The 17323-nt window shown below is 37.4% G+C and overlaps 1 protein-coding gene across 1 annotated transcript in view; it reads right to left on the reverse strand.

Moving 5' to 3' along the window:
- The window catches only part of SPIRE1 (spire-type actin nucleation factor 1), a gene marked incomplete at its 5' end in the record, with an annotated part of 311924 nt that overhangs the window by 114768 nt on the left and 179833 nt on the right, over nt 1-17323 (reverse strand). The window contains 2 exons of the mRNA XM_006876930.1: nt 8860-8989; nt 10575-10661. Of these exons, the coding sequence (XP_006876992.1) occupies nt 8860-8989; nt 10575-10661 (217 nt within the window). The remainder of the gene's footprint in view (nt 1-8859; nt 8990-10574; nt 10662-17323) is intronic.

Here is a 17323-nt window from a genome sequence, read left to right on the forward strand (position 1 = left end):
CCTTAATACTTAATTGAGTATGTGTTTTGGTATTTTTTATGCTTTCTGATTGCTTCCAGGAAGATGTGATCAGGATGTGGGCTTCCCTTTTCACTCTTCTTATTGTTCAACTCAGGGTAACTTTCACAGGTGTTGTCTGTTTTCCTGCTATATGGCAGTTGGTATTGGTTCTTGCCTGGGTTTTGGTTCCTGCTATATGGCAGTTGGTATTGGTTCTTGCCTGGGTTTTGGTTCTTGCCTGAGTTGCTAAGGGGTAAAAGTTAAGGTGGGACTAAGGAGTAAAGATTAGAGTGGAACTAAGGATGAAGGATACGCTAACACTACTAGAGGGTGTGATTCTAATTAATACTCTCAAGTTTCCATTGGGAACATGGTTTCACTCCAATTTATAAGACTGCTTTGGAGAAGCTTGCTTCATGCCCTAGATCGTACACCTGGTTCATTATGTCTGACCTCCAGTTTATGAGTTTCAGCCTATCAGCTGACCTGATTGAGTAGCTCCCGTAACCTCAGGCATCAAAAGCCTATCATCTGATCTCCTGATTTGGGTTCCTCAGGTCCTGAGACTACATGAGTGAGAAGATTCCTCCAAACACATCTCTGAACTACAGATTTGGGACTTGCCAGCTTCCATAAATGTGTGAGCCATTTCTTTTGAAAACTATGTTTTATGAGACGTTACAAGATGTTACAGAACCCTGAGACTTGAGGAAAGGGAGGAGTGGTGACTGATATAAAGCACTATGGAGTGGTAAAGCATGTCAGAAAAGGCAAACAATTAGGTTATCTGTTAACTTCCAACTCACAGGGACCAGAATTGTGCTGCTCTTACTAAAAGAATTATTCATGCAGTCGTGTAAATAGAAATGCTTCTAAACATTTTGTAACATGACTTGCTATATATCAAAGTCAATGGGGGCACACATTAAGTCTGTATGTATATATTAAAGTATACACATTATCTAAAAATCCATTGTTGTTGAGTCCATTCCAATGTATTGCAACCCTTCACAACAGAGTAGAAATGCCCAGAGGGCTTTCAAGTGCTTTATGCTTCAAAGTGCTTTATGGAAGCACTCTGCCACATCTTTCTTCTGCAGAGCAGCTGGTTATTTCAAATCACAAACTTTCTCATTAGTAGTTGAGCAGTTAACCACTGTCCCACTATAGTTCTACATACAATATTAAATCCAAACCAAACTCACTGCCTTATACGGTTTCCAAGACTGTAATCTTTACAGAAGCAGACTGTCACATCTTTTCTCCACAGAATAGTTGGGGTTCTAAATCACCAATGTTTAGGTTAGCAGTCAAGTGCTTAATCACTGCATCACCAGGGCTCCTATACACATTATAACATACATTAAAAACAATTAAAGTAATTAATATTACGAAAGTCTTGGAAGCAGTGAAATTATATCATATAATAATGCTTTCACTACATAATACCTTATCTTTAAGCCCATAGATGATAGAGACTTGAAGTAACTTATAGTAGGAACAAGTAGAAACTTGATCATCTATTGTTTTACAACATAATATGAAAATGACCTTTACCATGATCCTATCTAATTTTTATATCAAAGCATACTGTAGGTAGGACAAGAATTATTATTTTCCTGTTGATGAAGAAACTAATGCATAAAGAGGTAAAAAGATTATTCTAGAAACACATTCTAGAAACAGTTTTCTTTTAATTTTGCTATGAAGCTCACATGTGCAGTCAATGCTGCTAAAAGAAAAAATGTCCAATCCTATAATCATCCAGAATAAATATTAGGGGACTTATGGCAAGACAGATGACTAGGAATACACTAAATGGACCCTCCACAACAAAGATATGACAGACCAAATAAAACAGACACCAAAGTAGTGAGTAACTGCAATCATGACTAACTGTGATCATCTCAACTGTAAAGGCAGATGTGTAACAAAAGGGTAGGAATCTTACATTCTAGGAACAGAGGACTCTAGGACCATCAAGAGAGAAGAGCATGAGTGGAACTTGGGACCCCAACCAGAGAAGCAGCGACACCAAAGATGGAGGCAGATGTGATATTACGGAGAGACTGAGCAGCTGAGGACTCTAGTAACTCATGGGAAGAGAGAGGTTGTGTGCTGGTGACCAGGAGGCTGGCTTCCAGAATTTGCATTCTGGTTGCTTAAACAATTATATATTTCTCTGTGGCTTTTTTGTTTGTTTGTCTTTACATTTAAAAAAAGGGGGTGGGATGGGGTTTCTTGATAAATGAAACAACCCATGATGGCTATGGGGGGAGGAGGAAGCAGCTCATGTGCTAAAAGGAAGACATGCATTGTCATGGGTGACAGTGCAGGCAATATAAAACTGGAGGAAGGTTGTCAGAGGACAGATGGGGGTGCCAGGAGACACAGGGAGGAAGGCAGTAGTTAAAGTGAATCCAGGTAAATGCTGTTAACTGTTGGTGCATGGAGGGAATTGCAACCATGAAATGAAGCAAAGTATAAGATTTGTTGAATGTAAAACTAATGATCTCCTCTATTGCGAATTCACTTAATTCACAATAAAAAGTTTGTTGTTGTTTTTTCAAAGTTGGCAGACCTAATAAAATTAAAAAAAAAAAAAAGGATGTTGAATTTCATAATTAAAACTGTAGATTTAAAAAATAAATAAATAAATAAAACTGTAGATTTATTTAAAAAAAGAAAACAAGGTTAGGAAGAATAAATAAATACTACATTTTACTTAAAAAAAAATTTTAAATACTAAGTATAAAAGACCATGTAACCATGTTCTCTTAATTATCTATTATAGTTCTAACAGAAATACCAATGAGTATCCTTTTAAAATAAATGTGTATATAATTTCTCATTTAAAAAAGTCATGAGACAACCCCATGAATGTCATATGTTTGTTTGTTTTACATAATTTCTGTTGCTATTCAGTGTATTTATGAGCTATGCATTACTGTAAGGTTAGAACCCCCTTTAAGTGTGTGCTTGATGGAAATGTTTTTTAAACTAATGGATAGAAAAACTATGATACTTGAGAATTACGAACAATGTTTTCACTGGAAAAAATAAACACATTTCAAGGTCATATTTGATATAGAACAGTTTTAATTTTTAAAAGGACAAGAACTTTATTTTCATATTTATTTAATTATTTGAGATCTAATAAAAAAGAATAAATGAATAGTACATTCAAATATAGATATTTGTATGCCTAGAAAATTTGGAAAATATTTAAAGCAACTGATAAGTAAAGTTTTCAAATATCTCAAATGGATCTAGCATGCTATTATAAAGAATTTCTAACTTTTAAACAAAACTAACATTATCTAAAAGGAGGCAACAAATATGTTTCTTTTGTTAACAGAAATCCTTAAAAAGTGCTTAATGAGAATAACAAAATTGCATTGCATATTTATTTTTAACATTTGAAATTTATATTAAATTGTTTATTATTATTAATAAAGTTGACTAGTCAAAAACATTGATAATAGTTAGGTGAGAATTAATATTGGATTTCAAATAATTTTACCTACCTTACTGTAATTTTTCTAAAACAATGTATTCATGGTAGATTGATTCCACACTATTCTAGAAAGTCTTTTTTGTATTATGAGGATATCAGAGTTCAGAGACACTTGTATATCTTGCCCAAAGAACAATGTTTTACCAAATCTTAGATTTAAAAATATTTTAATACCAAGCTCAATTCTTTGCAGGATTTTTTTCCCCTTGAAAATATAGTTCATTTTATAAAATTCTCTTGTTGCTGTTACACACTGTTGGGTCCATTCCAATAAGTAGCAACCTCATGTACAACAGAATAAAATATTACTCAGTTCTGCACCTTACTCATAACTATAGGTATGTTTGTGTCAATTGTTGAAGACACTATGCAATCCATCTAATTAGGGTCTCCTTCTTTTCCTCTGACCCACTAATTTACCAAACATGTTCTTTTACAAGGATTGGTCCCACCTGATGGTGTGTCCAAAGTAAGCAAAATGAAATCTCATCATCCTCCCTTTCAAGAAACATTTGGCTGTACTTCCTTCATAAAAGATTTATTCAGACTTTTTTCCAAAACCACAGTTAAAATATGTCAATTCATCTTCAGTCTTTCTTAATCATTGTCCAGTTTCTACACGTATGTATGGAAACTGAAAATATTATGGCTTGGATCAGGAGCACCTAATTCATCCAAGTGATGACTTTACTTTTTGGCACTTTTAAGAGATCTTTTGGCATATTCAAATATGTTCTTTGATTTCTTGACTTTTGTGTCTATGGGTGCTGATTGTTGATCCAAGTAAAATTAAAAATTTTGCCAACTTCAATATTTTCTTTCTTTATCATGATGTTGCCCCATGGTTCTGCTATGAGGATGCTTGTTTCCTTAAGTTGGGTGTTATCCATTTTATTTAAGTCACTGTTCACTTTTATCAAACAAGATTGTGTCATTTCCATATTTCAGGTTGTTAAAGACTCTTTCTCCACACTAATGTCATTCTTTTTCATATAGCCCAGATTCTAGGGTTACTTGTTTTACATACATATTGACTAAGACAAGAAAATTTTGGTGAAACTAAAACTACAGTTTCAAAAAAGCATGAGAACTTTCTTGTGATCCTTTGTAATCTCCTCCTCTCATTCCCTTCCTCATTAAAATATACCACTGATTGGTTGTTACCACACATAAGTTTATATTATTCTAGAATTGTATAGACAAATAATTAGAAAGTTGGACAATGGCAAAAGAATGCAGAAGAAAAACTGATGTGTTTATATTGAGGTGTAGATGAAGAATTAAAAAAAAAAAAAAAAAAAACCAGACAGCAATGAAAATTCTGGCATACAGCTTTGGTAGCGGAGGGATGTCTGGCAGAGTAGATTTGTGTGGGTGACAGGAAAGGTACTATTACTTCTTTTGCCCCACACTTCCCTGGTGACCAGAGGTGTGGCCAGCTCTCACTCTCATCCACCCCAGCTCAGACCATGCTTTCCAAAAGTTAGGACCCACATGGCTGGGAGCCACACCAGAGAGTTGGGGACTGGCTGCAATGCTTTTGTGTTTTGCTTTGGTGACTGAATTCAGGTAGGCTTGGTTCTAGACCTATAAAGTCCACAGAGCCGCCAGACCAGCATTTAAATAGTTACCCTGACCCCATCTGCCTGTGGTCCTAACAGACACTGAAACCAACTCCATCAAGGTCCCCCATAAATGACTTCTGTATTGAGTGCCCTGAACATAGATAACAATGAAGCCAATAGGAACTCCATTTAGGGCCAGGGAATCTGCTGTCACATCCCTTCTCATGAGCTCCTTGATTGGAGGAGTCCACCAGAGATTTCTCGCCTGTGGGTGCAACAATTGCACTATTCATTTTTACAAATACGACAACCTCACAAAATCCTGTAGACAACAGACAATTTTAGCTCACATGAAGAAACAAGAAAGAAGGGCTCAAACGAATGACCAAGATGCAAAGACAGAAAACATTTCTGAGAAAAAAAGGTAATGGAACTAACTGAAAAAGAATCTAAAAGAATGGTATTTTGGTATCTTCAATGGATTGACATGAAGATAAAGGAAAGCAAGTAGAAAGTAGAACACAGAACAAACTTTAGAAAGATTCAGGAAAATACGAGAAGAACAAGCAGACAAAAATAAATGCTAACTTTGCAGCAGCAATACAAAACCTGCAATCTAGAAGATTAATACTAAGATCTCCAAAATGGAGAATACATCATTGAAAGGGCAACATAGAAGATTCATAGCAACAGAAGCCCGATTTAGTGAACTTGGAATAAATCTCTCAATACTAGTATACTAGAAGAGAAATCAGAAAGAGAATGAAAAAATCCAAAGAAAGCCTAAGAGTTATATGGGGCGCCATGAAAAGGAACAACTTACGTGTGATTGGAATTCTAGAGCAGGAAGAGACAATGAAAACTGTTAAGAATTGTTGGAAGGAAACTTCCCTAATACAATGAAAGATGAGAAGATAAGCAAATAAGGGTGAGCCAAAAATGATCTGCATTCTGGTTATATTGCAATGCCCTTCCATGTTCATGGGTGATGAAAACATTGAGCATGCATGTGAAATGACTCAGTAAATTATGTAACAACTCATTTGCCAGTCAATCTGCCTGTGAAAGAATCCATGACAGACATGGGTTCTGAAAAGTTTGTGTGAGGTGGTTACTGAAACAATTCATAGAAGAGAATAAACAGAAGCGTTTGGACATCTGCAAACAAAATTTGGACCCATAATCAAAGGAAGGTAAAACTTGCTTAAAAGAAAACATTTATAGTGACAAGACATGGATTTATTACTATGAGACTGAGAGTAAATGGCAGAATATGGAATGGAAACATCACTGACCAAGAAAAAATTCAAAATTCAACCATCAGCTGGAAAATTGATGATTACAGTTTTCTAGGATTCTCAAGGGCCAGTATTGGAACACTATCAGCAAAAAGGTCCAACAATCAACAGTGCTCATTATAGTGAGATGCTCACTTAAGAGGTGAAGCCAAATTTTGGAAGAAATGCAGAGGAATGCTATCCAAGGGTATTGTGATCTTGCACGACAATGCAAATTCCAACACCTCTAACCCACACTGTTGACACACTGCAAAAACTTTGTTTTGAGGTGCTAAAGCATCATCCCTAAAGTCTTAATCCTGCTCCCTCAGACTTTTAACTGTTTGGTCCCCTGAAAGCCATTCTTCAAGGACTTCTGATGAAGAAGTGAAGATAGCAGTGCATCTGTGGCTCGAAGCTCAGCCTAAAACATTTTTAATAAGGGAATACAAAAATTTGTCGACAGATGGACAAATTATATTGAAAAGCAAGGAGATTATGTCAAAAATTATATATTTGTCTTTTCTAAAAGTACATAAAAATAAGTTCTACAGCCAGAGTACAGATACTTTTTGACTCACTCTTGTACAAGAACCTGAAAGAACCCCAAACAGGATAGATCTCAAAAGAAAATCACCAAACTTTCCAAAATCAAAGACAAAGAAAGAATCCTGAAATCAGATCAAGGAAAAATGAAAAGTTACCTACAAAGCAGCATCAATAAGACTAAGCTCTGATTTCTCAGCAGAAACCATGCAGGCTACAAGGCAATGAGAAGACATATACAAAGCTCTGAAAGAAAAAAATTTCCAACAAAGAATCATATACCCAGCAAAACTGTCTCTCAAATATGATAAGGAATTTAGGTCATTTCTTTATACACAGAAGTCAAATGAACTTGAAATGATCAGACCAACTTTACAAAACATGCTTAAAGGTGTTCTTTGGACTGAGAACCAATAACAGCAGACAACAACCTAAGATTACATGACAACATACCCATAACTCAATCCAGATACGAGAATATTTTAAGTAAACCAAACCTACACAACTGAAAATAGGGAACCAGAGATATCAATGTATAATGAAGTTAACTACAAAATAGGGAACAGTGTATATACAGACTGTTTTAATCAGGGAAAAAATAATAAATTACTGGGTAACCTCATAGAAAACGAATACCTCTGCACATTAAGATTTTTTTAAAAAACAGAAAGTAAACTTTAACACAACAGAAAAGAAAACCCACAAACAAAATGAACTCAGCATAGAAAATTATGTGGAACAAAGAATCCAGCAACACCATACACACACAAAAAAAAGAAAACCCCAGAAAAATGAGAGCAATCAATTCATACCTATTGATAATTATACTGAATGTAAATGGAGTAAATGTACCAGTCAAGAGACATTAAGAGCAGAATGGATAAGAAAACAGGATCCTTCAATATGCTGTCTACAAAAAACATATTAAAAGGATGGAGATAGATAAATGCCCACCAACAGAATGGTTAAACAAACTTTAGTTCATACACACAATGGAATACTACAAAATGCTGAAAAATAATAATGAATCTCACAACATGGTTGAACAACCTCACAACATGGTTGAACCTAGAAGACATTATGCTAAGTGAAAGTTGTTTGGAGTTGGGTCTAACTCATAGCAACCCTGTATAGGTTTTCCTAAGCTGTAAATCATTACAGGGTCACTATGGGTCAGAATGAACTTGACAGCACTTAATAATAACAACAAATCTTTATGGGAGCAGAAAGCCTCATCTTTCCCTGCGGGACTGCTGATAGTTTCAAACTGCTCTTCTTGAGGTTAGTAGCCTGACTTGTAACCACTATGCTGCCAGAGTCAATCACAAAATGACAAATATTATATGGGACTAATATTGTAAAAAACAAGCAAACAAATAAATAAACAACTTTTCTTGATAAAAGAAATAATCTATGATGGTTTGAGGTGGGAGGAGGATAAATTACTCATGGGCTAGAGGGTAGACAGATATTAATGTTAGTGACAGGGAAGGTAATAAACAACAAGAGAGAGGTTAGCAGAGGAAAAATGAAGGTAGCGGGAGACACAGGGAGAAATGCAATAATTAATGTGAATAGAGGCAGATATTGTTAACTTTTGGTATACAGGGAGGATTGCAACCATATAATGAAGCAAAGTATATGATTTGTTGAATGTTAAAACGATGATCTGTTCTGTAAACCTTCACTCAATTCACAGTAAAAAGTTGGGGAAAAAGAAGAAGAAATTCTAGGTAAGTTTGAGGGCATGTGTGAGCAGGAGATAGAAAAGGAAACAAGAAGATAATGGAAATGGAGAGGGGAAAAATTTTAAAGACAAAAGGAAATAAATAAATAAGAATTAAGAACGCCATGGAATATCTTTCCTTTGCACCCATATTCTCAATGGACTGACTGTATACAGTTTTCTAAGTAGGTGGTTCTAGAATAGAAATGTAATAAGCAGTGGACTCACCAAGTCGACTGCGCCTAATCTCCTCTGGTGAGATGGGCCGCAGCTTTCTTTCAGCTTTGATTTCTTCTAATATTCTTTCATGGAGGCTCCGTGGGCGTGGTGGGGTGGGTTTTAGTTTTCTGGCTGAGACCTTAAAAATAAAAAGTAATTGCTAAAGGCTTTATTCAAATTATTTTTACAGAATTCTATTCATATTGTATTATGAAATTATATTTCATTGCTTGAAATGTTACCCGCACTTAAAAGACCATTTTACAAGTCATAAATATAAAGATTTGCAAAACAATAGGGATATTACTGGATTTCAGAGTGACTTAAGTCATATGATCAACTAACTTTACAGAGTCCTGGTGTGGCACTGCAGGATAATGCACTGGAATGCAAGGTCAGTTTGAACTTCAAGGTTGCCGGTTCAAACCCACTAGCTGCTCCTCAGAAACCCTAAACAGGGTCGCAATGGTTTGGAACCAACTCATGGCACTTAACAACAACAACAACATCCTTTCAGAAGCAAATAATCAGGTTTGTCTTGCAAGACACCTCTGGCCGGGTCCAAACCACCAACCTTTCAGCTAGTACACAAACTCTCAGCCCTTGACTCTTTACACTACCCAGTTGGCCTAAAGACAATAATAGTAATGATAAAGTATAGCTTCAATTTCAATGTGTTTTCTGTTGTGCTAGAATATAGGGCACAGAACTATACCTTTAATAAAACTGCTAAAAATTGTTGTTATTAAGTGTCACTGAGTCGGTTCCAACTCATAGCGACCCTGTATAAGGTTTCTGAGGAGCAGCTGGTGAGTTTAAACCTTGCAGTTCAAACCAACCTTGAAGTTGAGTGCTTATCCAACAGCGTCACACTTTTGAAAACACTAAGTAGCACTTCTGTTTTGCACACATGGAGTTACTAAGTCAGAATTGTCTTAATGGCAACTGACAGCAATTGTTGTCTTTGAATTTCTGAGTAACTCAACACAGCCTTCTGAGCTAATCATGATCATCTTTTTTCTATAGTTGAGGAAATCAGGGCTCAGACAATTACTATCAAAGTAGATGTGCAGCAGGATGGAATTATTTTGAAATAGGATCAATATGACAATTTAATCAAGAAGATTAAATTAAGTAAACTGGAAGGATAATCCATTTTGAGAACATAAATAAAGTCCTAGTGTGGCACTATAGGATAAGACGCTAAGCTGCAAGGTCAGTTTCAGCCACAAGGTTGGCGGTTAAAAAACCACCAGGCACTCCTCAAAAACCTTATACAGGGTTGCTATGAGTAGGAAAAGACTTGACAGCACTTAAAAACAACAACACTAAATTTATCCATTATAGAAGGCATTTGGCTTGATTTTATACCATAATCAAGTCCTTTTGAATTAAAACATCCTTAATGAGCCAGACTGCAAAGCCATTTGAACTGCAAGGTCGGTGGTTCAAGCTCACCAGCTGCTCCTCGGAAACCCTGTACAGTGTTGCTATGAGTCAGAATCGACTCGACGGCACTTAACAACAACGGCAGTCTTTCAGTGAATACTTTTAAATATTATTTTGTGACATTAGAATGTGATTTACACAGTTGTGCTTCTTGATTCTGAGAAAACAACGGAGTGTAGAAATCACTATGCAGAACTGAGTTCCAAAAACGATATTCTAAAAGAGACTGAATCATATGTAGTCCCCAATCAAGAGGAATGTGTCAAATTACATACTGGATTTAGAGGAGGTCTTGATCTGATAAAGTCCAGGATGATTTCATGAGCACTTTTTTTTAACCGAGGTGGAATATCACCATTCACCTGAAACGAAATAAAATTTAGGATTGTCACTTTATATATAGCTGTTATCTCAACATTTGTCATAAAATATACACTAATGTCTTCTTAAAATCAAACAGTCAACTAGTAAAGAATGTCTGTCTTGAGCATTGTGCTCTTGTAAAAGCTATCTATGTGGGATCAAACTGACAACAGCAATGTAAAACATACATAGAAAACCTAGAGACAAACAGTTTATGTAAAGAGAGAAGAACAGCACAGAAAAGAAGGTGAGAATGGTTGCACAATTCAACTGTAATCAATGTCAGTGAATTGCACATGTAGAAATTGTTAAATTGATGTATATTCTGCTGTGTATAAATCAATTTCTTTGAAAATTTAAAAAAGACCTAGAAATCCACATAAAATAACAATTAAACACATAATCTGCCCACCCAGGAAGAATAACTGTCCTATTTGTTTTCCATCCTGCCTTAAAATAAATAAATAAATAAAGGAAGTTTAACAGCCCACCCAGTCCCCTTCCCCATCCCAATCCCACATACAACCCATTCCCCTAAGTCAGTCTGTTAGACAAATCTGCTGGCTGCTAATTCAGTATCCATGCTTTTTTTCACTTCCTGCTGGCAAGCACGGATTTGGTTCAAGTGCCTTGTTTCCCAGACAGGAACTTTACTAGTAAACAGTGGCTTATCTGAGACAAGAATATGGCTGTTACTAACTGATTAAGCAACCTAAAAACAGAATTGGAGCCCTAAAGAGGTACTTCCTACCTGTGTATTTCATGCTACAATAAGACTTAAGGAAATCCTTACTGCATAAAATAATTTAACCATAATTTTCTATTGTTTTCTAGTATGCTACTGGCCAGGATTGTACATTGGTTTAGCCCGATTTGGTATTTTTTAACAGGTGTTTTACTGTGGTTAAAAACAAAAAACAACTAAAAAAAAACCTGTTTGCTAATTCAACAATATTTATACATACAATTCAATGACATTGATTATATTCATCATGTCATACAACCATCATCTCAATATGTTTCCAAATTATTACACCATGATTAACAGAAACTCAGTGACCCCCAAAGCAAAGACTCCCTTTTCCTCTTTCCTTCCACCACTGGTAACCATTAAAAAACTTTGGTCTATACATTTGTTTCTACTTGTTTTTTTTTATATCAGTAAGGTCATAACTGTATGTGTACTTTTGTGACTAACTTATTTCACTTAGCATAATGTCTTTAACCATCACATGTCTGTCAGTCTGTTGTACTGTGGTGGCTTGTGTGTTTCTGTGATTCTGGAAGTTATGCCTCAGGTATTTTAAATACCAGCAGGGTCACTCATGGTGGAGAGGTTTCAGATGAGCTTCCAGACGAAGATAGACTAGGAAAAAGGAGAAACAAACTATTTCTAAATATTTAATCACTGAAAACCTTATTAATAGCAGTGAAACATTGTCAGATATAGTGCCGGAAAATGAATCCCTCAGGTTGGAAGGCACTCAAAATGTGACTGGGGAAGAGCTGCCTCCTCAAAGTAGAACTGACCGTGATGACATGAATGGGGCACAACTAAAAATTAAGAGAAACAGCTGTAAATGTCCATTAATAACTAGAACATGGAATGTAAGAAGTATGAATCTAGGAAAATTAGAAATTGTCAAAAATGAAGTGGAAAGCATAACCATCAATATCCTAGGTATTAGTGAGCTGAAATGGACTGGTATTGGCCATTTTGAATCTGACAATCACATGGTTGATTATGCCAGGAATGACAAATTGAAGAGAAATGGCTTGCATTCATCATCAAAAGGAACATCTGTCATGAGGTACAATGCTGTCTGTGATAGGATAATATCCATGTGCCTACAGGGAAGACCAGTTAACACTATTACTCAAATTTATGCACCAACCACTAAAGCCAGTGAGGATAAAATAGAAGAATTCTACCAACTTCTTCAGTCTGAAACAGATCAAACATGCCATCAAGCTGTATTGATAATCACTGGTGATTGGAATGCAAAGGTTGGAAATCAAAGAGGAATGATCAGAAATTGGAAAATATGGCTTCTGTGATAGAAATAAGGCTGGAGATCGCATTATAGAATTCTGCAAAACCAATGATTTGTTCATTTCAAATACCCCTTTTAAACAGCATAAGAGATGACTACACCTCACCAGATGGAATACACAGAAATCAAATTGACTAAATCTGTGGAAAAGCTCCATATCATCAACCAAAATAAGGTCAGGGGAAGAGTGGAACAGACCATCAATTGCTCATATGCAAATTCAGACTGATGCCGAAGAAAATGAAAACAAGTCTATGAGAGCCAAAATATGACCTTGAATATATCTCATCAGAATTTAGAGATCATCTGAAGAAAAGAAATCTTGGACTTTAGAATTTGCCAAACTCAATGCCAAGAGCCGACAACTTGGGAGAGACCAAACAGCAGGACCAGGTGGGGAAGCAAGCAGACCCACCGGGAATTAATGACGGTGGGAATCTCGGAGCTAAGGTGACGTTATTCTCTGTTTGATTTTGCTTTGTTCTGATTTTTTTTTTTTTTTTTTTTTTTGGTATTTGTTCATTGGCCTCTAACTGTCTGGGCACCTCCATTCGGGTGACTAGAGGTGGTGCCTGAGCCAGTAGACACGCCCACCCCCCACCACTGGAGAGTTCTTTCACCACGAATGCACACAGATCCTAAGCGGGCCTTCCGAGGCTATGAATCTTTGCAGGAGCAGAGGGACTAGTTTTTCTCCTACAGAACAGCTAGTGGTTTCGAGCTGCCAGCTTTGGGCTTGGCGGCCCGTTGCATAACTACTACACTACAAGCAGGCAGGTCAAAACAGCCACAGCCAGCCCTGAACTATTTATTAATAGGGAAAAGACCAGAACGGGGGTGTGTGGAGAGGGACAGAGTTTATATACAAAACAGGCCGAAAATTAAATACTGAGATATAGCATAACAACCAGCAATGGCATCTTGAAATTTATCATACAGCCCTGAAGGTACGAAGCTGAAAGAGGGCATTAAAGCATTCTCATATTAGGCTACAGATTTCTTTCTTTCTTTCTTTTTTCTATCTTGCCTGTCCTTTTTCCGAGATTATAGACTACAGTATCCAAACTGTTTTTTTGTTTTGTTTTATTGGGGGGAGGGGGTTAATCTTTCTTTTCCTTTTCCTTCCTTTTTTGCTGTTGTTTTTATTTTTCTTCAGTTCTGTGTTTTGTTTTTGTTCCCCTTTTACCTCTAGGGGGCTCTTTCTCTCCCTATACTACCCAAAAAGGGACAGAAATTTCTGCCATATAGTTAACAATCACACCCTATAAAGCCACACAATCCAGGCAAGAACCAATACCAACTGCCATACACACCAGGGAAGCAGACACCTATGAAAGTTCTCTGAGTTAAGCAATAAGAAAAGTGAAAAGGGAAGGCCACCGCCTGATCACATCTACCTGGAGACAATCAGGAAGCATAAAAAATATCAAATCACAGACTCAATTAAGTATTAAGGCCATAGCTAAACACTAAACATGTCCCCAAAGGAAAAACATATGATTATATCAGCACATGTCCAGAAACAAGATAAAATGTCTGACACAAATAACCTAGAGGTAGACCTGGACTGTATTCTGGAAGGAGGGCAGGCCTTGGAAAAGCCTGAGAAGGAATTCAGAAAAATGATTATAAAATGTTTCAAAACACTGTACAATGGTGTTGAGAACAACAAGGAAGAAATCTGGAAAGCACTACAGAAACAATCAAATGAGATAGAGCATTAGAAACAATTCAAACCCTACAGAAAGAGGTGCAAATGATTAATAATAGAATATCAGAAATAGATGATACACGGAAAGGGCAAAGGAGTAGAACTGAAGAGACGGAAAGCAGAACTAGTGAAACTGGAGGGCAAATCTCTCAATAAGATAGAAGAACAAGTAGAAGAAAGGATAAAAAATCCAAAGAAGGTCTAAGATTCATGTTGGACAACATAAAGAGGAATAACAAGAATTATTGTCATTCCAGAACAGGAAGAATCACACAAGTCCACAGAAAAGATAGTACAGGAGCAACTGGAAGAAAATTTCTCTAATTCTTGAAAAGTTAAAAGATAAACATTCAATGAACCCCAGGAAGGATAAACCCCAAAAGAAAATCATTGAGACATATCATAATCAAGCTCTCCAAAATCAAACATTAGGATACAATCCTGAAAGCAACTATGGAAAAAAGAAGTGTTACATAAAAAGGCAAGCAACTCAGATTAAGCTCGGATCTCTCAGCAGAAACCATGCAAGCAAGAAGGCAATGGGGATATATATATAAAACTCTGAAAGAAAAAAACTGTCAACCAAGAATCCTTTATCCAGCAAAGTTATCAATCAAATTTGGTATAATAAAAATTCCAAGATAAACAGAAACTAAGGGATTTTGCCAAAGCCAACCTGTGCCACAAAACATCCTAAAGGGAGTTCTGTGGACTAAGAACCAACAAGAAAAGACGCAACCAGAGATTGACATACGTGGCAGCACCTCCAAGAACTAAAATACCTAAAATGGGGTTACAATGTGCCCATTAAAGGAGGCTTCCTGTGGAGCCTTTGCATTACATAGGATAAAAGGTGAAATCCTGAACACCATCCAGAATCTTCTGAGACAGGAAATTTCCACTGAAAGGACAAGCAGAGCAGCCTGGAGTGGCTGGAAGAACATAAGATACTTCTTGAAAGAAAGACTGACAGAAAAAATAAAAAATAAGGGCAGTCCAATTAATTACTACAAGAACAAGCAAGTTGCTCACCGAGGAGACATCAAAGCAAGTGTAAGGTCCCCTCACGGCAAACCCACATCCAAGATTCAATGGGAATACATGAACAGACATGCGCTCTGATTGGTGACCAAGTTTGTCATTAATAAGGGGACATGAGGGAAAAACAGCAATGAAGCTGTGAGCTAAGACCTACCACGTTCATAGATTCCTGTGAATCTTGGGTGGAGACCTGGTTGGCAAGCAATGTGGCAAGACCTGGGGAGTCTTGGGCCCAGAGTCAGTGACACAGCCACAGAGGACTAGAGTGGAGAATGAAGCGTTCAGCTGATAAGAAGTGAGGGCATATGCACAAGAACACCCTCACTTGCTGATAATACCCATCATGGCTTCAATGGCTGCATGAGCAGAGCTCAATTAAAAGAAGAATGAAGAGGAAAAAAAGAGAAATCTTATAAAATTTGATGAACTTGACCTACACCTATGGATGCAGTAGCTCAAAAGAGGGAACAAATCTTTATAGCGAGGATCATTCCCACCTCCTCAATACATAGAGTAGACAGGGATGGGCAACTTGGGCTTGGGCTACTCAAAATTGGGTGGGGGGTAAGCTACAAAGGCAAGAAGTAATTGGATTTCAAGCTTTCAAGAGAAAGCCTAGATCCAGAGGGCGTGGAGGAAGGTAGACTCTCCACTGAGTGTTATCAAATCTGTCCGGGCAGGGGTGATGAAAGGCAATGGGGATAGGTCTCTTATGGTACAATAATGAATAACTGTTATCAGGACTAAATGTGAGGGTTGGAATGTTACCAAACATTTACAATTACCTTTCCAACACTCACTGTCAGACCTGATAGCAAGCATTCCCTATTGAACCACAGGAGTCCTTTCCCCCTCACTATTCATTAACCCCATCCCAACAGGTTGGAAACAATTCAGTGGAGATTCTACCTTTCTCTGTACTCTTTGGAACTAGGTTCCCTTGTAAGCCAATCACTTCTTGCCGTTGTAGCGCCCCCATTTTGGGTAGCCAATGTCTAAGTTCCCCATCCCTGTCAACTGTACCAAGGGGATAGGAATGATCCTCAATGTAGAGATTTGTCAGCTCCTTTGTCATACTGCATCCACAAGCATAGGTCATGTTCATCCACTTGTAGTGGGTTACTCTTTCTTTCTTTTTTTTGTTCCTCTTCTTTCTTCCTCTAGTCGTGTTCTGATCATCTAGCCATAGATGCCAGGTCAAATCTGCAAGTGTGGGTGTTCTTGTGCATCTCCCCTCATTTCATATCAGCTGGATGCTTCACACTCCATTCTAGTCCTCTGGGGCCATGTCCCTGCCCCTGTGCCCAGGAGTCCCCAGGTCTGGTCATACTGCTGGTAAAGCAGGTTTCAATCCAGGTTAACAGGAGTCTATTGAATGTGGTCGGACTTAGCTCACAACTTCATTGCTGTTTTCCCCCCATTTCCCCTTATCAGTGACCAATGTGGACAGCATCAGGACCACATGCTGCTAGTGTATTCCAATTGAGTTTCAGTTCTGGATGGGGGTTTGCCTTGAGGGACCTGACCACCTGCCTTGATGGCTCCCTGGGGAACAACTTGCTTGTTCTTGTAGTAGTCAATTGGCCTGCTGTTATTGTTTTTTATTTTTCCTGCTGGTCTTTATTTCAAGAAGTATCTTCAAGCTGTTCCAGACTGGTCTGCTTGTCCTTCCCAGTGGAAATGTCCCACCTCAGAAGATTCTGGATGGGGATCAGGATTCCACCTATGTTCTTGTGCAATGCAAAGGCTCTGTAGGGAGCCTCCTTCACTGGGCAAGTTCTAGCCCCATTTTAGGTATTCCAATCAGTTATAGGCTGGTGGTGTTTCTGGCTATTTCTCTCTCTCCCTTCAAGAG

This window comes from Chrysochloris asiatica, unplaced genomic scaffold (assembly GCF_000296735.1).
Source record: "Chrysochloris asiatica unplaced genomic scaffold, ChrAsi1.0 scaffold00429, whole genome shotgun sequence".
In the NCBI taxonomy this organism is placed as follows: Eukaryota; Metazoa; Chordata; class Mammalia; order Afrosoricida; family Chrysochloridae; genus Chrysochloris; species Chrysochloris asiatica.